General features: G+C 38.9%; 1 protein-coding gene across 4 annotated transcripts in view; it reads right to left on the minus strand.

Moving 5' to 3' along the window:
* SOX5 (SRY (sex determining region Y)-box 5) overlaps positions 1-26,492 on the minus strand; it is a 291,777-nt gene that overhangs the window by 92,118 nt on the left and 173,167 nt on the right. For 3 of the 4 annotated variants that reach the window (XM_010566093.1, XM_010566095.1, XM_010566094.1), the window contains one exon: positions 5,171-5,291. In XM_010566093.1, coding sequence (XP_010564395.1) covers positions 5,171-5,291 — 121 coding nt within the window. Of the gene's footprint in view, positions 1-5,170; positions 5,295-26,492 lie in introns of all 4 variants that reach the window. The other variant, XM_010566092.1, reaches the window with a different exon arrangement.

Below are 26,492 nucleotides of genomic sequence, written 5' to 3' on the forward strand. Positions count from 1 at the left end.
TGGTGCATTCTGGTACTTAGATTTGTTGAAGAATACCAAATCTACCACTGTTCTCAGCCCAACTCCTTCTGCCTTTTCTGTAAATAGCTCCCCAGAAGCAGCCCCTTTTGCTTTCCCAAAATCTTTATTTCATTCCCTGGCCCAGGAGAGACAATCATGCTTTAATATTCCACATACAAATCTATACATATGTGCATTAATAAAAAGATCACACTACCTACGACTGAAGAGCAGCCGCCTCTGAGGCAGAACTATGCAGTTTTTAAAGGGCACAATACAAAACTTCTTCTCTTCTATCACTTACACTGTTTTTATACTTTCAAAGCACTTCACAAATATTAATTAGCTCTAAATAAATTCTAATTATTTCTAAGAGTGGCCCTAGCAGATCTGTATCATCTGGTGTGAAATCTGACTTTAGTGAAGTCAACAGCAACAGCTCCTCAGACCTCAGCAGAGCTGACATTTCACTCGCCATTACTAAAATGCTGGGAGTCATGTATGTTATCTAGCAAGTATCACAAGTGGAGCTGAACTAGTAATAGCAGTAGTAACAAATGATAAGAGTTAAGGAATGCTGGCTGAGAATAAAGGGAGAAGGGTTAAATGACCTGAGCCAATCTGCATAGCCTAAATGTGGGAGAAGCTTTGCCACAGTTTGGGAAATGCAGTAATCTGGCTCTGTTTGGTTTCAGCAAGACTCTCACCTGCTGCTAAAACCAATTCATATACTCAGGATACTGGGGTTAACTCCCAACATCTGCTCCTGCCACAGGTCACTAACTTAGTTAACACCCCACTTTGAAACATCAACTATTTATAAAAAGAGCTTTGTATTATACATCTATAGAAATATCACATATTATGTATATAATAAAATACATATAAAGAGGCTTGCATAAAAATCAAAATACTTAAATTCCAAAAAGCACACAGTGAATAGATAACCAGGTATGTAGCAAATAAGTAGGTAACCAGCATTTTTCTTGCTAATTGTGGACAATAGAGTCCATCACATACTGCCAACTTATTTTTCTCATATGCAAAAAATGCTTTGGTTGTAAATAATAATATTAAATACTTTACACACCATGCAGTTATATGTAGCTATGGAGGTTAAAAAATCAATGGGACCCATAGATGACAAAGGGTTTTTTTCTCAAACAGAAATGTAATCCTAATAGAAGTTCCTTCCTTTTTCTCTGCCAACTTTACCACCACACAATATGCCATAGAGAAAAAAGGGGAAGTGTCAACTTGTGTAAATTGTCCCTTATGTAATGCAAACCATCTGTTTAAAAAACAAAACAAAATGAAAACCCAAGCCACTCCCAAGCATGATCTGCTATGGAGAAAAGGAAAGAAAAGGAAATTTACTATATCAAATTGGAAGCCAAAGACCATGACCTGCCATGTAACCATGGAGAAAATATTTACCCCCTCCTCCCTGTATTTACCCAATTTTGCAAAACATTTGGAGAAGTGAATAATTTGCTCTGCACATATTAGAGACTGATATTGTTGTATTCTTTTGAGCATTTCAGCTGCCTAGAATGTTTCCAATCAGGTAGGAACCCAGGCAGAGAAACCTCTTTGTTTTCAATAACAGACAGAATAGCTCTCACACAGTGATGCCACCACAGGGTCAGAAGGTCCCCAAGTTGCCAACCACTGGAACCTGGCAAAATGGTATACTCTTGCCTTGTTCTTCTACTCTTCTTTAGGTATCTGCCATGAGAGGAATCTAAATGGACCCCTGCTACGAACTGTTACAACTATTTTTGTGTTATCTTCAGTCAATTCCTTGGAAAAGGAAGTATGTGTAGAGAAGACGGTACTCTTTCCTTCCCACAGTCTCTCTCTGGATAAGTCATTAGTCCAATTGGGAAGCACTGGCTGAGGAACCCTACCACATACACTCTCTGAAGCCACTGGGAGACATACATTTGACCCTCTGTTGCTCTAAAATGGACAGGTGAATCAGAAAGCATTGGATAAGTTAGTTTGGTTTCATTATCTAAGCTGAGTGAAAGAAAAATAGTAGTGCAACTAGGTATTCATCATTTTTTCTCTTTCACTGGCCTCGAGGCTTGATCAAAATGCCTCTTCCAGCCGCAGCTGTGCTGGCTGAAGAGGCCACCATCTCCAATCAGAGCCCCCTGCCAAAGGTTACCACTGTGACCAAGCTGCTTGTTTAATCACTTCCTGACATGTTTCCATTAAAATGAGCCAGCTCAGTTTAAGCAATTTCAACAGAAAGTCCTTGCTATCACAGTCTGGACAGAAGCAAGTTAGGGAGCGCTTAACCAAGCAGCCTGGCCAGTACGTCAGAAGTTAGAGGCACAGTGATGAGCAACTGGAGACGGTGATCTCTTCAGCTACTTGGCCTGCAGACAGAAGGTGGCAAGTAACCCAGTTATCAGGTGTGACCAATAGCACAACTAACGAGAGACCTGCAGTGCCTTAGATGATATGCTGCTGATTTTGAGACACTCTTCTGGAGATCTGGCTTTTCAAAGAGGCAGGGCATATAATTGTATAAGTCCCTTTGAAGGTGTCCCCAACCAGCTATCCATAATCAAGGTACTCAGCATCATTAGTTAGTTATGAAAATATTGGTTATCACAAAATTCCCTCTTCCTCTCCCCCAAATTTTCAAACCTCCCTTTTATTGAGAAACAGGATATGAAAATTTTCATAGTTCTTTGTTATTTGTGACTGGAACTGAATTGTCCCATGGAGATTTTTATCATTCCTATGTGCAGGTTGTTAATGCTAGTAAATAACAGAATCATCACTAAAGAATTCCTATCAATCAGCCATACAAAATAATTCTGAAAATCTATCAGCCCAGAAAAAAGGGCAGGTCTTCCAAAAGGACAGGGAAGATGTAGAAGTGAGGTTCCATTTTCGTAAGGTACATAAGCCAAATTTAAAACATACAACAGCAGTCAGGAAAAGATGCTGGTAGTGGGGTCTTCAGAAGTTCATAGGAAGGCCCTGCATCCAAAAGCAAACTCAGTGAAAGTTAGGCATTTAATGTGCTGAGAAGCTGAGCAAACTAATCTGCTGTACATTCTCTGTTGCAGTGCTATACTGGTATCCACCTTAGTTCAGTTCAAGCTAGCATAGGTTACTGTACTAAAGTTTGCAATACAAACATTTGCTAAATATCCCTCAGACTTAGATCCCAGTGTCTTTGTCACTCTTCAAATGAAGGTTTAGTCTCCTAAATCACTCAGGTGGTTTAGAAAATTTTATCCGAAGCTCTTTGCTTTACAATCTACCACATCTTTGTCAAGAGGACTGATACACAGAAGGGCAAGCAGAAAAGTGGGAGAAATATGTTTTAATGGCCTGTCAAAAACATTACTTGATGTGAACATGTTATAGTTTTAAGGCAGCTACGTTTTTCATCGCTACAAGCTTTCTAGGTGTTGCTAAATCCTTACATGCTTTTTTGTTTACACTAAACTGTGAGTGAAAAGAAAAAATCCTTTGGACTACTTATCACTTTTCCTCAGCTTCTCAGTCAAATTCAGTCAAACATGCCAGGGAATCACCAAACACAGAGCTGTCTTTTTCCACTGGCTTCTGCTCAGTCCTAGACCTTGGCATGCTGTTAATTCCAAGCCTTACTGCCAGGAGCAGCAGCAACTTTGCTCTTTTTCCTTTTTGATTTTCAAGGTTACACAAACATGCAATGTCATATATACTTCATGGATGTGAGGAACTATAGGACTGTCTTACAGTTAATGTACATGCAGTAAAAAGAAAGGAAAAAACCAACCTCAACTCTTTCTAGCCAAACCAGACTTCATTAGCATGAAACTAATTTAATCTGCCAGATATATCTAACGGGGTGCTTTCCTGACCTTTTTCAGGCCTACAGTTATGGTAGCATTCATATTCAGTGTGGCTTTCAGTTAAACATTCTGTAATGTGAATCACTACTTCTCCCATCTGAGAGAGACTGAGTGTGAAATCACTGGAAGAACTGAATGAGCCTAAGCTTTGGCACTGCAGCTGCTGAGGGACGTGAAGTGTTTTGAACAGTAATTTTCAGTAGTGGTCCCAGTCTGTAAAATATTAGGAAAAGGGATTAGTGGCCAAAGAAACTCAAGTTCACATTCAAGTACTGTATCTACAATGTTACAGAAACTGAAAGAAATCTGAAAGTGTGGGCTAAGCCAGTTTAACTAAAGGAATCTTTTTATGTTCTAATTTTATGAAACTGCTGCAGCAGCAAGTGCTGAGTAACTCAAAACAACTGATGAATTCATGAGTTAGTCAATGATACAGATGGATACACTGACATGGACATAATAAAGCTAAACACCCATGCTAGAAACAGAGAAGGGTAGAACAAGCAAGTCTGAGATAACTCAGTAAAAAACTGATGTCAGAAGAGTTATACAAGCACAAATGCATGAAGACAAGTCTATGAAATTCATGCTCTAGCTAAGCCTATTCATGGAAATGGAGTTCCTCGATTATTCCTTAACTTGTATTTATTATCACCCTGTTGACAGGAACATGAAATCCTATAGAAGGCTTAAATAAAACTTCCAAAAAAATCTGGGGAGTGTAGAGAACAATACAAATATTTCAAGGATTAAAAAAGTAGATGCTATATTTTTTTAGTGTTAGGCTCTCATAAATATACTCATAGCTTGTGTTAGTCCATCAAACTGAAAGGCATATGCTATCTTTGATCTCTGTGCAGAACCCCTGTTGAGATTAATGTGAGTTCTGTGTGAAGAAAGAGACTAGAATAGGCCGCCGGTTCACAAATAGTAAGCAGGCTGCTTCAGGAAAAAAATGTATTTTCTTACAACAGTGTTGAAATTTATTGGGAAATTTCAATTAGCTTTTCTTCAGGGGTATGTAAGTATGCGTGATCATAAGCATGTTCACCTGTCAAAAAGATCTGTCAGAAAGAAGGTACACAAATCAACTTCCTCTGTGAAATGTTTTGCTGTTACGTTGAAACACGTACTTCATCTCTGACAATCTTTTCTCATACAGTAACGACTAATCCTGTATTTTACACTCATCTGTGCAAGTTAATGGCTTTGTCCATCGGGCTAGGGAGGTGATACTTTTATACAGATTGGCACGAAATTGTGCCCTACACCCACTTCCAGCTAAAAAAGTCTACAGGACTTACTGCATCCCGCTTTGTAGCTGAAACCAGGAGGAAGAAGGAATCCTTGCTGTGCAGCTGCTGCTAGGGTTCGTTGGTCTGGAGGGAATACGGGAATCATTAATGGAGGCAGCTGACCCTGGACCTGCTGAACAGGAGAGGGAAAATCAAACGTGGAATTTTTTCTGGGGAAAATGTCTGCTTACACGCTTTGTCTTAATTCTGATCTGAGAGGTCAGGTTTGAATATGCTCCTCCATAATGGGGTGTTCCAGTAGCATCAACTATTCAGCCTCATCTTAATTACCAAAGCACTTCATATGAATTACATTAATCCAAAATAAATCGAAAGATTCCACTAACGCATACCTATATCCCAATTAATTATTCCCCCCCCACAGTCCATAATGCCTCACTTCTCAGATGGCAGGGTGGGTTTTTCTTCTCTTTTATTGCACTGTGTAACCATCTCTCTGTCTCAGACAGTAGCTTTCACTCTGACTGAGCCCAAACACAGATACACACACACAGAAGTACAAACATGTGCGTAAGTAGCATACAGCACAGTCAGTACTATTTTTCTGCCCATATACATGCACTTATACGTACATGTGAAAAGAGAAAGTCTCTGAAATGGTAAGAAAAGAGGCTGAGACACTTTATTCACAAATAAAACACATCCATGTCTGAAGTGTTAGCTGTTCAACTTTGCACAGCAACTGTACACAACCATGCAAGTCAGGAAATGGAAAATATTATATTGTAAGTGGATACTGCAGGGGACTTAAGACATGCAGAAATTAGTCATCAAAACTGGAAGTTGGCCATGGCACAATGTCTAATACTATTGCTTTTACCCAGTTCTGTCAGAGTTGTTAATTGCTAGAAATGGACATCATCTTCCTATTTCACACAGATGAGAAACAAAAAGCTTGCTAGATTAAAATGTTAAATGGCTGCTTTTAATTAAAAAACCCTATTGTACTGACCAGATCAGTCAGTAAAAGGAGACTGACTCATTTTCTAAGAGAGGTCATCTAGATTTTTAACGGCACTGTAAAGCTAAGGCATTGGAGGTACAGATACATTATCAAAGACTAAAATTTAGTTTGTGGTCTGTAGCCTTAAGAAACAAGGAGAATTAAGAGCGTTGACAGACAACCTTTTTTGGCCAGAGGTGTAAGAAGGTGTTACTCCCTTCATTACTGCCTGCATAGCAGAACTGGCAAAAGAACCTGTGCCAGCTCCTTGGTTGCCACAGTTCAGACTACAGCATCTTGGCTTAATTTTATTTTAATTTACTCTCCTGAAGATCCAGGAGATGTCTCGGTTCACCCAACACTGTTACAAGGCAGAGTGGTATGAAATTTGGGAAGGTAACCTCTTCATTTATGCCAGGACCTGTCAACACCTGTCTGTGTGCTGACTGCATCTTTATAACCTGAAACAATTTGCAAGGATGGAGTTCAGGAGTGCTTTCGACAGAGATTCTTGCACTGGGAGATTAAGGTTGGGACTGAAGCTAGAGCAGATGTAGCTCCACTCACTGAACTAACTCGATCCATTTTTTGTTACTTCAGTATTCTCCTTTCTATTCTGATCCTGTTAACTAGAAGACATACGTACTTTTAACTGGATTGCTGAAGAAAAAAAAAAAATGTATAAAATGTAATTTCTTCTCTATCCCCACTCAGTCACCCTAGAAGTGCCCAATATCTGCCTTTTCTTCATGTGTTTATTTTTTGTTTGTTGTTGTTTGGGTTTTTTGTTTGTTTATTTTTTTAAGACAAAGACAAAGTAACTGTATTCTTTTAGAACAAAAATGAACAGCCGTGTGGAATTTTTGCATAGTACTCTTCTTCGGCAAAAAGCCACAGAACTTTTTTTTAAATGGTTTCCAAGGATGAAAGTGACTTTGCCAAGCAAAGAAGCTTCAAAACAGGACTCAAAAACACTAATAGAAAGACAGATGGTTCTACTAAGAGCTTTGCTGCCAAAAAAAATGTTAAAAAAAAGTGAAAAAAATGGAGTGATGTTATTGAAGCTGACTGCAAAGTTCTCTGATGACTGCAAATACTCTTGTCCCACTGCAAGTGTTAACTCTGCCTCCAGGGCTAATATAACTAAAGCACCACACACACACAAATTGTCATTGCCAAGCCCACAATGTAGCACAAGTCTGCACTTGATTCCAAGTGACTGCCAAATACACGAGCAAAACACCACACTGAAAAATTCCCATTTAGGAAAACATTTACCAGGAAAATGCCCTTTCTTCTTAACTCTGACTGCTGCATTTCATTTTTTCAAATCACTGCTCCTCTTTATCTCTCCAAGGGGCCTTATACCCACTAATTTCAAATGACACAACCCCAGTGGAGGTAAGAACTATAGAGTGATGAGGATGGTTTGCATGGATACAGAAATAACGCAGTCAAAACAATGTGATTTTCATTCCAGGATGGAACGTATGTAGCACCACTCAAACAGCTACACTTCATTTTCTCCCAAATACAAGTAAGTGCAAACATCAGTTAATTTTAATCCGATTACCTGACACAATACAATACAAATTACGGACTCTTCATTTTTATGACTCATTTAACTACTACATCTTAACTTTTGTTATGTTTATTATTATTACCTAGAATTGCCAGGGTACAACTGTTTCAAGTGGCACAGAATAGAGGCCCTCCTTCTGAGTTTTACACAAAGGGTATTTTCCTCTCTTTTTTTTTTTAAGCTATTACTACTTCAGTTACATCTCTCACAAATGTTTTTTGTTATGTAGTTTACATACTTGATGAACCTTCTTGATGGTAACTTCTTGATACTGCATTTCTAATTTGAACATAATGGACTGCAAATCAGAGCTACTTTTCAGGCCATTCAATTTTTTCTGCTAATGGACATATATATGTCCATAAAAAGAAATACATCTTTAACAATCTCAAAATGCACATAGCTGTCAAGATTCTCCACTTGCCAGCCTCTCTATGTGATTACCTCTTCTTAGTTGTAATTTCCTAAAGGTGAAGATTGTAGTTTAAATCCTCACAAAATTCCCAATGGATTTAATGGGCTACAATTTCACCTTCTAACTTCTTATCTACTTTATGATGTTAGTCTGGATGATACAGATACAATCTTCCAAGGACCTGTTTTTTCACTACACATACTATTGCCACGATGTCAACTGATCACACAGTTCCCTGATCTTTCTTTTAATTTGAATGCCGTCACCACGTATCAGATTAATCGGAAGTATTCTTGTACTGCACGACAAACCGTAGAGGCATGGTATACACAAAAAAGGCATACAACACACATAAAATAATAAAGAAATGAACCAAACGTCATGAGAGCCATAATATTCTATACAATCAATTTGCTAGTCAAGGAATTCATACTTTCATTCACATATCTCTGACAAGTAATTTGGGGCAAGAGGGAAGCCCATGCTGCAATGAAAAACATAAACCACACCACTTGACATTTAGTTTATGAAAAATAATTCCCCTTAAGGAAGCAGATACACAAGAGCTCAAACAATCCAAGAAAATAAAGGTTCTCTAATTCATAATGAGGATAGTAAGTCATCTTCTGTAACAGCAAAGTATTTTAGGAGTGGAAGAAATTGCAACCAAGTTTAACCTAGAGCCGAAACCAAAATCAGGGACCCTTCATACTTGCCACTGAAAATCCAAAAAGGAGACTAGCCTTAAAGAACTTATCAATGAAAAAACCAGCATGAGCACAGAACAGCAACTAATAGTATATCTACTGTCCAAGTGGGAAACTGAGACATCCACAGTTGCCCGTAGAGATTTGAGATTTTGGGAGGTGCCTCACTGTATCTTTGTTTCACTGTCTGTGAAAAATCTGCCCTTAAATGACTTATCCTTACCAAAATAAATTTGTTATTAAACTTGGAACCAGTTCAAGTTGTTAAAGCCTGGGCCAGCATCTTCACGAATCTGTGCATGTCCTTTATGACTGGACCATAACAAATCCAACTGCACAAAGACATGCATTCAGTGTAGCCACAGCTAGGTTCCCAGTATTCCCAGCTTCATTATAATTGTAGCATTACTGCCTAAATTCTGGTTTCCTACCTACTTTTAGGAACATATTATGGTTACCACAGCTACCTAAGCACTAAGCAGTATGTTTTTAACAGTTACCCCTACTGTTTGTTACTAGCTCCTGCTGTGACTTATATAAATTTAGATTGCAAACACTTGACAACTATAGTTCTACTCTATTTTCTCTAAAACGTCACGTGCACTTTGGGTCACTATATAAATACCTACAAAGACAAAATAGTTCAAGGAAGCATTAAGGTTGCAAAGTTAGGCATTCAAGGCTTAGGGAATGCCAGAATCAGGATAGCATGCATGACCTTATTTTGGTCCTTTATGCCCATGCATTCTGACAGAGTCTTTAACTAAAAGTTCACAATTTCCCCCTCACGTGACTCTTGCTTAATCTAACAGGCTTATAATATTTCTCAAGTAGCGTAAACCCATACTTTTAACAAATCTAAGCCCCTAACATAGCAGCTGCTATTAGTTTTATTTATTTTATCTTTATACACTTCCACCAATTTCATTTCTGCAGTTGCTCATTACATGCTTATTAGCATAAACTTTTATGTAAGTTTTCCTCTCTCCAAGGTAAATACCTCAGTGCATTTCCCGGCATCCATATGCAACACTTTCCACGGAGGGGTGAATACTGCTTTTCCACCCACCTCTAGTTCTTCAGAAGCAATTCTATCCATTTTGGTGAGACTGGTGACGGAGTAACGAACTGCTCAGTGTGAATTAGAACGGCTGCTAAAAGCAACACTCCCCTCCTCTACAAACTGACAAAACTCTGAGCAGTACTTTACTCTCGAGCTGTTTAGAAGATGCCCTTCAAGAGCTGTAGGAGCATCTTTACTGAAATGATCTCTTGCATGGCTTCTTCATGTAGAAGCATGGCTAATGTTTACTTTCATTTGAGTTATTCTCAGCTGCCTCAAAGAAGTTCAGATTTTGCATTCCTAGAACAGTGGATGCACATGAATGATTCTATTAACTTCAAACTGTTGTATGAATATCTTCTTGCCTGCAACTTGTTTGTAAGTTAAGCATCTCTTCTACTGTATATGAAAAAATGTAATGTACATTTAACATGCAATAACATAAATCTGTCCTTCAAAAATGACATATTTAATTGCATCGGTCCCCCTTCCTCCAGAAACACTTGGCTCATGGTGGCGCACACTATGCTGAAGGACCGGATTCTTTAATTAGCGTATCTGTTGGCCATCTCTTTCTCTCTCCCTCACACCCCCCCACGTCTATCTTAAGGGAAATAAAAATATATGTCCTCATATAACTACAATCTGCTATTTTCCCTTACAGTGACGTTTAAAATAAGAAAAGAAAATGTTGTTCTCCTCATTCTCTTCTCCTACCTAAGTGTGTCCTAAATGTACATGGCAGGGAGCCTTGCCTATCCGGGTAATGCAATGATCACTCTCCTGCTGAGTTTGAGGTGGCTTTTTATGGGGTGCTTCGTGAGTGCTTGAGACACAAAACAAAAGGTGGATGCCAAGAAGCAGAGATGCAGAGAGGAGGACGCTGATGAGACAGACAGCACACCCATTCCACCCCATGTTCTAACCTAACGCTTTGCTTTTACTACTGAGGAGCAGCTCACTCCTCTGCCAGACATACTAGTACAGGGGATCCCGACAAAGGATTTTGTGAAGATTTTTTCTTCCTAATCTCTACCTGAAAATTCTTCTGCAGTGGATAATTTGGGCCCTGAATATTATTCTTCCCTTGGCTGCATAAGAGGCTTATACAATTCATACCAGTACTTATAAAAATTCATCCTGTCTGAACACCTCAGTTCACTCAATAGTAGCACCTCACTGTTCATAATTGTTTGCAAACAGTGACACTGATCATAGAAAAACATGCTCTTATAGTGGCAATCTTTTAAGAAGAATAAAAAAGGCTATTTAAAGAGACACTTCCACCCCTCCATTACAACTCCTTTAGCAGAGGAGAGCTCTATTTGGAGTGATAGTGTGGAAAAAATTATTAGTTTGATGGAATATGGAAACAATCCTTAACAGGTTGATATACGCAGCTTGGCTCATGGAAAACACAAGGAACAAACTTTCAGGAAAACTGAAACACATCTCAGAGAATGACATAAACATTTTTCATTTTAAAAAAGCAAGGCTTTTCAGGCTGAAAACCACCTGTCTTTGCTCAGTCCTGCAAGAGAATTCAGGTGTCACTACCAGAATCCATCTCAACTTCATCTCATCATAAAGTCTGTAAGTACTACTAAATGAACACACAAGTGCAGAGAAGTGCCTTGAACTGCCAAATAATACAGACAGTAGCTGCTTCTATGTCAAAAACTTGCTTCCAAAGGCTTCCCTCCTCCAACTCATACTGCAGAACAAAATGCACTGGTGAGAGACAAACACCTCCAGCAGCAATGTGAAGGACGTAAGCCAAAAGGACCTTTTGCATTAAGGAACACCTCTTGGATACTTCCAAAGGAAAAAGCAGTATTACTTATTCATTTATGTAACTAAAATAAAGAACTTTAGAACACTTCTTTTATATTTGATTTGGTATAGAAAAAACATACAGAGGAGAGAAAAGCACTAAGATGACTTTTTCCCATTTGCGATGACATGTAATAAGTATTCATGCTTGTGCCACTTAGCATGTAAGTTATCTACAGGTCAATTCTGCCACAAAGGCATTTGAACAAATAGCCTAACTGAAAAGGAAGAGGCTACCTGAAATAAAAAGAACATAAACTGGAATTCATTCCAATACGTAGCTGTCTTAAGTCAAAAGCCTAACAGTTCATGCAGGAATGACTGCTACAGACTATACACCACCCCAGCGCGTGGGGTTCTCTGGCAAAACCAGGACTTTCAGAGCAAGATACTGTAATTCAGGTAACAGCTCCTCTCAGAAGAGCCCTTTCTAATCCAAGCTCAAGAGCAACACTCAGAATAGTTTGCTCTTTCCTTTTTATAGAAGAAAAAGATCCATTGTTTGGTTGATTGAGCCATTAGTTTCATGAAGAGGTTAAAGTTAGCAGAGGATACAAAATTGGCTTTTGAGGTATGATGACCAGTGTTTGGACCAAACGGACTTATTTCACCTTACTTAATATCCACGCAAATACTGTGTTTCTCACGCCATAGCTTCAAAGCACCTAGGTGCCTTGTTTAAATGTTAGTATCCTCCCTAGAAGAATAAGCCAGGACTATAGCGGAGACCTGCCACAAACCTGTGGCTGTCAAACTGCTCATTTATATGGTATGTTATCCTCTGTTTGCATTTTTGCTGACTAATAGCAACTTGCTCTTAAATATAACTGTCATGTAGCAAGAGTTAATCTGCAAAGTCACTCCCTTCAAATTGGAAAATCTATGAACTTACACCAATGACTGATGCTACCTCACTGTGTATGATGGAGCACACAGTTCCCAGATGCTTGATGCTTTTCCCAATGAAGTCTGGACCTGTGCTGATCACTTTAGCAGCAAGCTATAGAGTGAAACATTTGTCAGTGAAAAGAAAACAGGTGTGAGATTTCCTGATGTGTTTTAAAAGACAGCATGTAGGATAATTTCTTGAGCCGCACATGCATCCTGTTTTCTACAGTTAGCTGATCTATTACATATTGGTTCAGTTATTCAAATTACAATTAACTATGGAGGGTTTTGTACATGCCACAGAGAATCAGAGACAAAAATAAGTATACTCCCCTTGTCATTGTTCTTATCAGCCTTCCAGAAGTCACCCGTATACTTTTTCCTTTTGATTTTCCACATTCTGTTCAAAGAGACTGAAGTGGCTGGGTTTTGTGCGTGTGTGCTAACCCAGCTCTTTCTTTTCAAGGTCACTTCTTTGGCACACCCAATGCTCACATTTTACCAGATCAAAAGTCTTTGTGCAACAGTATTGTAGACTGCTGTCCAAAGAGCTCTGGAAAGAAGGTGTGGAATTAACTACTGCTGCAGAGGAAGCAGGGAAGCGCAAATAGGACAGTTTGTGTCAGCTCTGTGTTAAACGGGGGCCGTTTCTATCTGAGGCTGTTAGAAATAAGAGTGATAGGTGCAAGAGTCAGAAGAGGTGTGCAGAATCTAGAGGACTTTTCCTTTAAGAGCACACAGGTTTTTAAACATATACAAGGTTGACTCTGCAAATCTTGACATTATTAATCAATGGGTCGACTACAAAAAAAAGTAGGAACGGAAAGCAAGGCTCAGCACTAGCATGGGACGTGGCGGGGGCAGCACGGAGAAGAGGAAGAGGAATCATCCAAAACTGACTTTTCAAGAGCAACTTCTGTGAATGTTGGAAGTCAACAGATTCAGGTAAGGAAATAAATTGTAGTGTTACACACCATCACAGGCAGCAGGTCTGGCTCCTTTTTGACAGATAAATTCTGTGAGCTAGGAGAAACGCCCCAAGTTGCTATCTCTTCAGCCCTTTTGAGGTGCCTTTGGGCTCATCCTGACACCAAAGCACTGTTGTGAATGTTTTCATGCAAAGGGTGCAAACAGGACCATAAAAGGCTTGGCTATAAACCTGCCCAAGATGGTTTTCAGGTTAAGAATGAAGCTTAGGTAAAGAAACATATTTATTCTAATTGTGGTTCCTACCCCTATGTAGACTGAAGTGATGCAGCTTTCGGGGTATAAACCTACTCGCTCAAGATGTCTTTAGTGCATTTTCCCAAAAGGATCCGGAAGTGGGTGGCAAGAGCAAGGCTGATGCCATTATACTTAAGCAAGGCTGACTGGTATTTTTTGTCATATGAAGTTATTCAAAGGCATCTGTGTTAAGGCCATTTGCTACACCTCCCCCTTTACCCATTGTTGATTTTTCCATAACATATTCAAACACCAGTAACTAATAATTTTGAGGTATAAATTGTAGTAATATTTTTCCTGTCTACTGTTCCAAAAAAAGAATTTTTTAACCTCTGAAACAGGGAGAACAGTTCTAATATGGAAACCGCTGTATTTAAGATGGTGTATAGATGAAGGCAAGTGGCATGACCTCATTTTTGACACAATGGTAAAGTCCAAATTCATGAATAGATCAGTATCTAAGGCCTGAACTACTAATAGTGGCCTGCCTTCTTTAAGAGACTCATTATTTTATTAACGACCCTGCGGAGCTCCTGGAGAAAAGCTATGAATCAAGAGTAGTACTCAAACACTGCTTGATGAAATAGGGGAGCACAAAGTAAGAGAGGATGAAGTATGAAGGAAGTGGGTATGCTGTGGTACTTCAGTGAAAAGTAAAAGGTTTGCAAGGCAAGCCCATCTCTCACCCTGGTCTCCCTTCATCCCCACTCCAGTAGGCATGGTAGGTACCAGTCACAGGAGGTGATAGCTCCCCAAAGCTTTCCTCTGTTCCTGAAGTGATACTTCCCCCTCTAATGCTCTTTATCACCACAATCTGGACTTCTATTTCAACTCTTCCACTGCCACTCATTATGAGTCACCCATGACACATTGCTTGTAACGATTCTATACATAATTACAGTAAAATATTTAAGTCTCATCAACTAATATGAAACAATTCTACTTTCATAACCCTTAACGCAGAAATCTTGCTTACTCAAATTAGTTGACACAGAAGACAAGGAGATCATCAGAATTCTGCCTTATAATAACTACTTCTTGTTTTGGTTTGGGTTTTTTGGTGCCAATTTCCTTAATATGATTTAAGGTAATATTACTATATAGAGAGGAAGGGGTATTCTTTCAAACAAACCCCTAAGATTTCAAGATGTGTTTTTCACTCAGTATCTCTTTGACAAGTGGGATATCATTAATTAAAACAAACACAACAATTTTAATGTGTAGGCGGTGGGCAAGAAACAGGGGTTATTTAATATCATGTAGTGGGCAGAAATTCAAAACCCATTCAGCTGCTGAATAGTGCAATGGTATAAACAAACATGAAAGTCTTATCAAAGTCATCCACTTAAAATCATACTATGTAGAAAGAGAGAGAAAAAATAGACATAAAGGACTCGTAAAGCAAATTCTGCACTAGAAGTCTGTACCTTGCCTTTCTTTCTTTAAATTGAAAGGTTAAGGCACATAGTTAATAAAAACCGTATACAATCTAATACAGTACACGGAAAGAAACATTCTTCACGGAGTGATCAGTGTAGACTTTGGCAGAATTGGGTCTGCTCAGAAAACCTTAGACTTAAATCCACTGGTTAAACCCTTGGAATGCCCCCTCTTTTCCCCAATTTTATTATTATTAAATCAGATACATGTTTCAGTATATGTCTGGTCTCCAGTGACATCAATTTCAGAGCACTAGTTGCTACAACAACTCAATGTAATTCTTTCCTGAAGACAATATTATTATTATCATTATTATTTTATATTGAGTTTTATTGCTTTCTACATGATCTTAAAACCCCCTGAACTTAAACATGATGGACAAATGGCCAGGAAAACTAAGACCAAATGTTAGTAGAAACCTCTGCGGAAAACACATTTCTAGTATTGGATAGCCGCTAATTACTGCCCAGGGAAATGCACAATAAAGACCTCTTTTCAATCTTTCAGCTGTTCAGACTTGTTTCTGACTGTCCCTTTTGCCAGGGGAACTGTTCCTCAATAGACTTCAGTTTTACCATCAAAAGTTCAATTTTAAAAGTGAAATGGATTCAAGCTGCAGAAGAAAGACTATTTAAATAGATACATAGCCACTCTTCCATTCACGTCCTGATGGTTTTTTTCTCCCTTGTTACCAAAATCCTCATACGAAAATGTTTTTCACAAGTTTTGTTTGGGAACATTTTTTGAATAGGACTGAAGACAGTCTCTCATTTTGTGCCTACGACTTGGTGACAGCAATACAGTTAAAGCACATTTAACTGTAGATACAGTGAGAAAGTTTAGACATCTCATCATCTGATTTCTGTGTACAGCCAGGTAGCCAGCTACCCAAATCCTGCAGCTTGTTACTGCACTGAATAGCTTGTTACTGCACTGAATAGCTTGTTACTGCACTGAATTGCAGGCACAAAAACTTTGATTGCCCTAAACATTTTGTCTTTTTTTTAGTCTGCTGTCTCCTTCAGTTCTTCCTTGCCTTCCTCCACCCCCTTTATTATTAAAAATATGAAGAAAAACAACAGGAGAAAAAAAAAAGAAAGACTAAATGTAGTTGTTTCTTTGGCACTTCTAGGTATGGACCATGCAATGGAGAAGAAAATTGTCTACCTCACAAGAGCACCTATCGTCATAAATCAGTTTTTAATTTTACTGGTGGATTACAGCAATCAGATAAACATTTGCTGCCTGCCTCCCCTGTATATTGCTCTTTGAATCAGCTTGGCCCAAGATTTCGTTAGGTGTGGGAGCCCTACCTACCTTACAACTCCCAGACAATATCTGATTGGTATGCAGTGGGGAAAAATATAATAGCATTCACAAAGCAGAATACACGCATAATAGATTAAGTGCAGGATCTCACAAGAGGGGGGAAAAGTACAACATAATGAAAATTAATAATCTTTGGGTATTTTCTTCCTAGTCTGAAGTAGTTCTTGAATGTACAATCATTTTTTCTGGCTTGACTGCCTTTAAATAGACACATACCATACTCCTAGTTCAATTTTTAAGCCACTATAGGTATTAAAGGACAATTTACATGTGATTTGCATTTTTTTTCTGTGCCTGTGGTTTTGGTAAGTCTTCCAAACCTAATGACTGTTCTTTTGGCCAGCAACATAAATGCTGTAATCACACAATTATTGTGCTGGGAACAGTTTAATTCAGCATTTTGTTCTCAACCACAGAACAATTACTCAACAATTTTGGTTAACCATACTAGCTCACTGCCTGGAGAGGAAGCAGAATATTCACAAGATCTATTGTCTTACATAAAGGCAGTCAGTAGATTCTTATCTACTACAACTTTCCAGCATCTCTTTGCTCTTTGGGGTACTTTCACGTACTCCCAGTTAATGAAAATAAATTACCAGCAGCACACTGTATTAGCTTATTCATCTCTATCTGTTGAATGCTTTTAATTGTGCATTTGCATACTAAAGAGAAAGGTAGATGTGATGTGTCTGGGAGAGGGGGATACAACGGAGCACTGTAAAATGCTCTGAAAATACTACAGTGATATTATCCATCTACTCTAGTCTAAGTATAAACCATGGCCATTCAGGTTTCATTTTTAAACTCTGCTCTTCAGCCATCCATTTCTCTTTAGCAATAAAAGGAATTTTCTGATCAATTGATTTATTCCTAGTACTGTTTATACCAAAACACTGCTGGCCCTAAAGTACTCCTGAGATCTCTTTAAGCACCATTTGAGACGGAGAACAAAGTTTTAATCCAGAACACAGTCTCTGGGGCTGGATGCTTGGTGCAACTGAAAATCAGGAGCTTACTAAGGTTCACTAATGCAAATCAGCAATTTTATTTTATGCTAATATGGGACAGCTGCAGATCCAATGTAATGGTGGGAACTGATGAACCTCATGGCTCTCATCAAGTCATACAACATGACAGCACTTGATGCCACTGAGTTTGGTTGAAGGGAGAGTGGGAAAAGCCCTTGAGTAGTCTTCACTCACTCACTGGCAGGACTGAGGATATGCATATTTATTTGACACCCCCCATATTTTTGCCAGGTAAACAATTTTGCAAATGTTTATTGGAAGTGGGCGCCTTTTTTTTTTTTTTTAATTTAGGCACTAATACTTAACACGCTTTGTGTGGTAGACCTGATTCACAATAAAGCGAATGAAAGTTCTGACACTTGAGTAAGAACAGATTTAAGTTAGATAACTAAGTATCAGGATCCTTATGTATTTTGTGCTCCAAATTTCACTTCTGGAAGCATTTTACCTAAGCAAATAAAAACATTTTAATAATTCCTTTTCCACTTTTTTTGGTTTTGTTTTGCCAGTCACAGGGAATATTTTCATTCAGAGCCGTGAATCTGAAAGGTACAACTCCGGCAATGCTGCTGAACAAGTAAAATTAAACTAATTAAACAAAGCTGACTCAATAAACTTAGTTTGATAGTAAGAGAGATCAAAAAGGAAACTAGCAGTAAACATGATGAAAACTTAAAGTGATATTTGATTTTTTTAAATGCCTTTAGCTTTTAAGTAGTATTCAGCTCAGAAAAGGGACTTTGTAATAATCATTATTTTCTCTTAAGGACAAAATTTGACGTGTAGGAACTTTGTGTTGAGTCCTTGCTCTGCTGAAGTCAATACAAATTGACCCCAATAGTACTTGGCAGAAATAACTTCATTTAAAAAAATAACTTTAATTAAAAAAAACCCACAAGGCATCAGTGGACCAGAACCCAGGCTCAAATGTCAGCAGCAGCAGGACACTGAGCTATGACACTTCTTTTTTTGCTCCATTTATGAGATGAACAGAATGTCTCTTTCTGCTTGAAGCCCAGTTTCAGCAGGGGTGGGGAAAGGCCTTGTCTCTCCCGAGACGTGGGATACACAACGTGAGTTGCTTTAAGGAAACAGAAGTTCTGTCCGTTTTTTCAGCAACTGCTAAGCTTTCACCAGGCTACTGCACAAAAAGAAAAGGAAGGACTATCCCTTCTTTAACTGCTGTATGTTGGAAAGGAAACAGCTACACTGTACAATCCTGTCACTGTGCTTCAGGCACCATGCCTCTTGGTTGAGCCTTTCAGGTGATGCCAACGCTGCTCTGCCGTGTTTCTGGACTGCGATGGCCCTTAGGCAGGAGCTCAGCATTTAGGTGTTTAGACCAGAGCAGTTTCAGGGTACGCACAGGAGGAGAAAGACAGAAAACTCTCGGATCACATCAGCAGGTGCTGTTGTACATTTAGATGCCCCCAAAGCTTCAGATCTCATATCTGAACGGAGGCTCTTAGAGGGTCTGTCTGAATGACGGCTGGACAGGATGCGCAGATGAACTCGGGAAGCGTTCTTGGGTCCCTCAATTCAGATGTTCCCAAAGGCTATCTAAGTCCTGTTACCAGAGAGTAAATCCTTTTTTTTGATGTGACCCTAAGCCATCCAGGTAAGAATTCTACGGAAAATTACTTTACCAAACAATGTTGCAACTACGTTAGAGGTCCTAATCCTGTTCTCATATTCTTCACAGGCAAGGAAATAAAAAGACAGCAGTTCTATACAACAACACATTGCTTGTGTATGTGCATGGACATCATTAACGAAAAACAGCTGCATTCCTGCAGCCAAATGGTTTTGAATAAAACAATCATGGGGCTCCTTGGCACCTAAAGGAATGATTTAGGACATAAATTGCTGGCTTACCGAGTGGCCTTGAAACCTGTTATGTTTATACAAGCACATTAGTAACACTTTAATATCCCATAACAAATCAGTAACTACAAATACATCTAACATGTGGTAAGGCAAATGAAAACCTATCTAAAGTCTTTGGGAACAGTACCTTTCTCCAAAAAGAAATGGATTATTTTAGCAGTTCAACCCCAAAATGTTTTGCCAGCAAGTTTGTTCATTAAAATGTGATCCATTCTGAACACATCAGGTCCCTTTAAGACTAAAAGTCAGAGCTGTGTGCTCTGAGCCTTTTCATCAAGATGACTCATTCATTCATGGGAAGCATGGATTGTATGGCTGGCTTATGGTAGCACTCTAAATTAGTACTCACACAATGGAGAGCTTATACAATTGCAGTAGTCCATATCCAGTAAAACTGCCTTAGTGCCTTGAATAATGGGCCTTGCTAAGTCTCTAACAGTTCTGTAAGAACCTCTAAACAGCTGCACACAACACATGACCTGTGCCATCTTTACAATGCCTGCTAACCATGAAAGCAAGCTTTGGGAACTATTTCCTCTGCACCCTCACCATTGGACAGCATCAATCCCTCTGCTTTTTAGAGAACAAGGGGATTTTTTTCCCCTTCTTTCTTTCTTGCTTTTTTTTTTTTCCCCTTTCCAATCAGCTCTCCACTGATCATCCTTCACACTTTAGCCTCTGCCCCAGAATACTCCGGACAATAGTACTGATTCCATCTGTGCTCTCCATTAAAGCCCTCGTAATCCTCCTCCGAACAGCTGGACACTCAGACTCCACAGACAGACACTCCTTCTGTGGAACCGTTTGGCTACAATTACGCTGAGGCTGTGCTTATTTCAAGTTCCTGCCTGCAAATGCCTTTCTTAGGGTCCCCTAGGGCTGCACGGCAGAATGTCCTGACGCAACAAATTTAACAATACTTCGAGACAGACCCAGGCTCAGGCAATAATGTGGTGCTTAGTCACCTCAGTGCCAAGCACCACTTACAAGGTATTTTTAGGCAAATGAAAATATTAATGACAAGCTTCAAACTCCCACCTTGTCATTAAGTAATCATGAAGAAGCATCTTCAGTTAATCAAACGGTTTTGATACCTTTATTTTAACGTCAGAAGCACTGCAATGCCAACGTTCTGCTTGGAAGCCTTTTTCAAGAGCTGCAGTGGTTTGGCTCTCTCCTGGAACAGCATATATTCAAGGGAATGATGTGACAATGTCTGTCATGGCTTGAAACGACTGAGTGTTAGGGAAGGACCAGTAGAGCACGCCCACAGGCTGGTCTAGCTGCGTACCTTGATTTTTCCAGGGACTTAACTTTCCTCAGACTCAACCAGCGGAATGAGTCTCCGCTACATCTCACTCAGACAGGAAATACATTAAATATGTATTCAGAAAAATGCAAGAATAACTCTAAGTTAATGATTTTCACAAGAAGTCTATGCTGATATTCTAATTGAAGTCAACAGTGAGTCCTACAGATCTAAGTGCATCTAATGTTTTACAATGTGAGTGTATGTTTGTCTGAGTCTGTATACACACATGCATCATCTGTGCCCATATAGAACTATAAACACACACATTTTTCTAGTAGATGTGTGTGCACACGTCTCACACACCACACAAGCAAATGAGGAAAGCTATCTATAAATCTCATTTCTGGTATTTATTTTAAAATGTAAATGTGTGTGTATGTGCACATGTACTGATATTTACACATATATATATACACACAGTACCCACGAAACAGATGCCCCACACACAGGAGTCCACATGCATATGCAAGCATATAGGCATGCACCATACAAGAGCTGGTGATACCCAAAGGAAAATTTAAACCAGAATGCAAACAGTATTTATCACAGACCTCTGACAGTTTCACTTGCACAGCATACACCCTCCCGTCTGAACAGGGACAAAATCATATAACCCCAAATCTCTCAGAAGCGTATTTTCTCTGCAGCCAACTGACAGACACATGCCTTTTCCTTCCCAACTTTTCACATAATATTACTGTGCTGCTGTATTGCCCATTCTCAGTCCTAGGCCAGAGGGACTTCTGAGCTTCTCTATTTTGTAACCCATGAGGGCTAAAATGAAAGTTTTTTTATCAACAGAAGTGAAGGATTCATAGTTTCCTAATGTGGCACACAACACCTGCCTTGAAACAGCTCAAGACATTAGACTCCAATCAACACTATTTCTGGAAAAACTAATTGAGGTGAATTTTCTAAGTTTATCTGACTTATGGTATGAAGCAGTTTTACAGGCAGAGGGACTCAAAAATGTGTACCAACGGTTCTTCTAAAATGCTCCAAAACATACTTAAAATATGCTGCTTTCATACAATACATTACAGTATAACGCAGCATAAAGGTTTTATTGCTGTTAGTTGAAGGTATCAAGCATAATGCACGAGCGGCAAGTAGCACACCTCTCCTAAATATGTCAATAAAGCCTCCCTACTGCATCAGTCCAGTGCGTATTTACTGTTCTCCCATATGCATTATGTATGAGAATACAGATAGGCTGTCCATAGTTAAGACCAAGATTGTCTTTTTGTTGTAAACCCAAGAATTCAAAGTACATGGTTCAAAGCACAGATAAATACCTAGATTAGATGCTTTTCGACTAGTTCCCCCATCTCATGAGAGGTCATTTATCCTCCAAAGTCTTTACAGGTGTTTGGCTGTCAAAGAACATACTTTCAGCTGAATTACAGGTGATTTGGCCAAGATCTTTTTGTGATATGGGATTTAGAAATAGGTGCTAATCGTATTTTGAAAATTCTTCTAGGGCTCCTTCATGCCACATCGCTCTGTCCTACAAACTTCAAATGAGGTTTATCCAAAAGATCTTGGCAAGATCTAGCATAAGGAAAGGCATGTTTGGGAAGTAACTCTCAGGTGCATTAAGAACGTCAGAATAATCCGTCAGGCTCCAGCAGATTTTAAGGAGTGCCAAATATCTGAGGAGGAACTAAGCTTTTATTTAAAAAAAAAGTTTTCTCTCATGGTTTTCCTTGAGGAAACAGCCTTAAAAATATAAACAAGAGTTTTGTCACAGCATTTTTTCTGGATGACTTCTCTTAATTGCTATTAAGTTGGTTTTTTTCTTGTCTGTCCTAATCACCTCTGGCAGATAGCCCCCATTTCATCAGCCATAAAAGCACCTGAAAAATACCCTGCAACCTTCTTCCTCTTTTTTTCTCACACTCACTGGTCAGATGGACACAGATACTGACATTACCTCCAGAAATTCCAATTTACTCTCACCTCCAACGGATTCAATAAGTAGTTGCCAAACTTCTGGTTATGGGAAGGGTATGGAAATATAAATTTCAATTTAGGCAAACAGAAGGAGCAGTTAGGAAGGGAAATCCAGAATGATTGTCTTTCCTCTGTCTTCATTTACCTGGCCTGAAATACCATGCCTAATCCTGGAAAACTTAACTTGAAGATCAATCTAACTGCCCACACAGGCTCTCTGGGTTCCCCTTTCCATTGTTCTTAAAACCAGGGTTCCCAGCCCCAGCCCTCTAATGCTACAAGAGCTTCCCAGTACAGGTTCTTCAGCCATGCTCCACTTCAGTTCCTTGCGCCAAATATTAATATTGTGTTGCTAGGTGGTACGGCTATTTTGGTAATGTTTTAAGTCTATCAAGAAAGCAGAAGGCCATCAAGGTAGAAACTGACTGGTGTCTGAGCAGTGATCCCAGACTCTCTTAATACAGGTCTAAACCACAAAGTTCAAGTCTCAATCCAAATCTCCACAATGAATTCAGATCTGGCATTTAGGCTAAGCCTTTCATAAAAACAGGCAAAGATCAGCTCCCAAGAAAGTCATACGACAGTTTGAAGGTTTTGGTTCAAACCTTCTCTAAACATAATGACAGTTTCTTTCATTTCAATATGATCTGTTTAGTAGATACCAACACCCCATACTCCCCTCGTTTCAGGTGACCTGGAATTTCACCAGACAGTACACCAAACAGTCAGCTCCAGGGTTGCTACTGAGAATAAAATTTTAGAAATCATCTGTAGTTTCTTTCCAACTGAAACCCAACCTCCGACCTAGTGAACCACTGCTAGATTTACTCTACATGCTTTACTAATATAATGCAGCCACTGGCTGTGTGAGCTGTGTGCCAGGAGCAGAATGTGGAGTTTCTCCTCTCCCACCATAGCTCCACATCACTTCAGGATAGGAGCCCTCCCAAGCCCTGACCTTTGTAAAAAGTAGACTGGACATCATAATATACAGTCACAATTACAGTATTTTTACTAAACAATACTCTGACTTTTTTGTCCAAGGAATACCAGAAGTAAAAAAGTCTGTAAAGGTAATCTATTATTGCTCAACTAAAGTCTGTTTACTTCAGTTTTATAAGAATTGTATTCAAACTGTTTATTGATATCACTGGAATTGTACTGAAGCAGAACTACAGTAACACAGGAGGCAATCTAGTCTAATGCTCTGAGGCTGTAAAATGCGATGTTGCAGGAAGTAATATTTTTATTTTAAGTAAACCTTTTCTTTCAGTTTCACGTGTCCTGCTTTTCCTCCCGTTTTATGGCCAAATTCAGCACTGAGGTATACAAACCCAGTTCATACTGACACTGAAAGAAGTACGCAAGTATGCAGGATAGGAGAGATTTAGCGTTTCCTGATTATTAAATAATCTTACTTTATTCATCCATGTCTTCTTCGATACTACAACTAGCATGCAGAGAAAGCCTAATGTATGTAATGTGCACACCAAGAAGGTAAGATGGCCAAATGGCAGTCTTCTGTATGCATTTTTTCTAATAAAGTTAGCCAGACCACAACTTAAAATAAACCTTTTCATTGTAATGTCAGGGTAGCTCAAAAGTTTATGGAATTCAAAGCTTTTAGCTCATGGGGAGGCAGAAATAGATCTTTTTTTTCAATATGGACTGAATTCTTACATACGGAAGATTTCAGTCTCCTCTTCCTAGTGATAAAAATGAATGGGATTTCACATAGGTTCACCTTATCTTGGATAAAAATCATTTCTTTAAGAACTTCACAAAATGTCAGACCAGTTCACCAGATAGTGGAAAAGCACTTATGCTGATTTACACTAGACAATGATCTGACACAGGACACTTAAGAGTCACAACTGAAACAGTCAGTTCTGTAACATCCCATGCTGTATATACAACGTTAACCAAGATCAGCCATCAATTGTCTTTGATGCCCATGTAGATGTTCTGTTGGTATTCATAAAATTCTTCATGCAAATCAAGGACAGTATTTTATCTTTAGAAGACACCACATTTCTCTGGGTTTTATGAGAATATGCACTATTCTAGAGTGTGAAAAAGGATCACTGAGAATTCTGGAAAGATGTAATAGACCAAATCCCATCAAATTTGTCTGTTTTAGGCTGCAAATCTGAATGATCTGATTTGCTGTACTTATGTTGAGCCCAGGACAAATCAGTGAATCCATCCATACAAAGCTCATAGGCCCTTGGACGTTGAAAGCGCAGAGAAACAAAATCAACAGCAAGCATCCTCACCAGGCACTGAAAAGGCCTTGGGACTCCCAGTGGAAAAGTATAAGGAGTGATGAAATAGGCAAGGAGCTAGAACTGGCGGGGGGGCGGAATTAATATCCATTTTGGTAAATAGCCTCGTAGTTCAAATTACAAATGAATTTACAATCCACTTAACAGAAAAGACCTCACTGCAAGCTCTGAGAAATATTTTAAGAAAATCAGGAACTCCTTATAAACTTGCAATTGTCCATGAGTAACCAACTATGCGCCTGAATTCCTGAAAGACTGAATCTTGTAAAGAGAACAAGATAGGCCCATATTAAAACTTTTAATGACTTTAGTTTAAAAAAAAAAAAAAAAAAAAAAGGGAAAAAAAAAGGTGGAACTTTGCAGCCAGCTGGCTCCATACCGAAAGCCAGGCTGCACAGCTTGAACTTAAAGCTATCTTAACATAATGAATAAGTGCCAATAATTAGCATATGTAGTGTGAACAGGTTTGCTGGCACAAGCAAGTGAAAAACTCCAAGGTAAAGTTATTATTAGGGAGTAATTAGCTCTGTGAAGTAAATGAGTGAAACAATAGCTGCCAGCACTGACAATATGGCTAACATCTGACTATGTGGAAGATAACATTGTAAAGTATTGCTCCCTGAGCTAGAATCTGTTAATAACCATATGTTAGTGTAATTAATGCAGAGTCTTTCTGACCTGTTGTCACATAAGAACAATACTTTCTTGGAAACATTCAAACAGGCAGCCCTACGCTCGTGGATGGCAAAAAATAATTTGGGAAGTTGCTTACAAACACCTTTTCTTCTGCATTTCTTTAAAAAGAACTAAAAAACAGTAAATGGGGGAAAAATAAGAGAAAAACCACTTATGAACCAACTGCTTTCAAGGTTGATGGCAAAGATTTCAAACCCTGGATCAGGGCTTTCCAGACCAACTAAATCAAACCCTAAAGAATACTCTTGGATTTTAGGGGTGCCTGTAAACCATGCCCAGACCAAATTCTGTAATTTGATTATTTACATAGAGTTGCTTAAACCCTTTATCCAAAAAATCCTTGAACTCCGGAGTGTTCAAATCTGAGACTGGGTTCTGAATTTTTTGGCTTGAGCCCATTTCTAAATTGAATAGATCCCTCCAGGTGTCTGACATTCATCAGACATTCTGCCAAGGTCTTAATATATTGCTAGATAGGGAGGGTCTCCTTTTGTCCCCCACACAGGACATTTTCACCTCCAAATGAGAGGATTCTGTGACTACAAAGTGCAAGGCTAAAGATAATTTCTCTTGAGAAGGTACTAAAAATCATGCCCAGAACTTCTGAATTTTCATAATAAATGGCACCGATGCAATATTTTCCTCCCTTCGTATCAACAACTCAAAATGTTTCAAAGAGGTCTAGTAAATACAGTTTGCTCAACAAGCCTTACATAATTACT

The sequence above is a fragment of the Haliaeetus leucocephalus genome, unplaced genomic scaffold (genome assembly GCF_000737465.1).
Source record: "Haliaeetus leucocephalus isolate CR32 unplaced genomic scaffold, Haliaeetus_leucocephalus-4.0 Scaffold206, whole genome shotgun sequence".
Lineage (NCBI taxonomy): Eukaryota > Metazoa > Chordata > Aves > Accipitriformes > Accipitridae > Haliaeetus > Haliaeetus leucocephalus.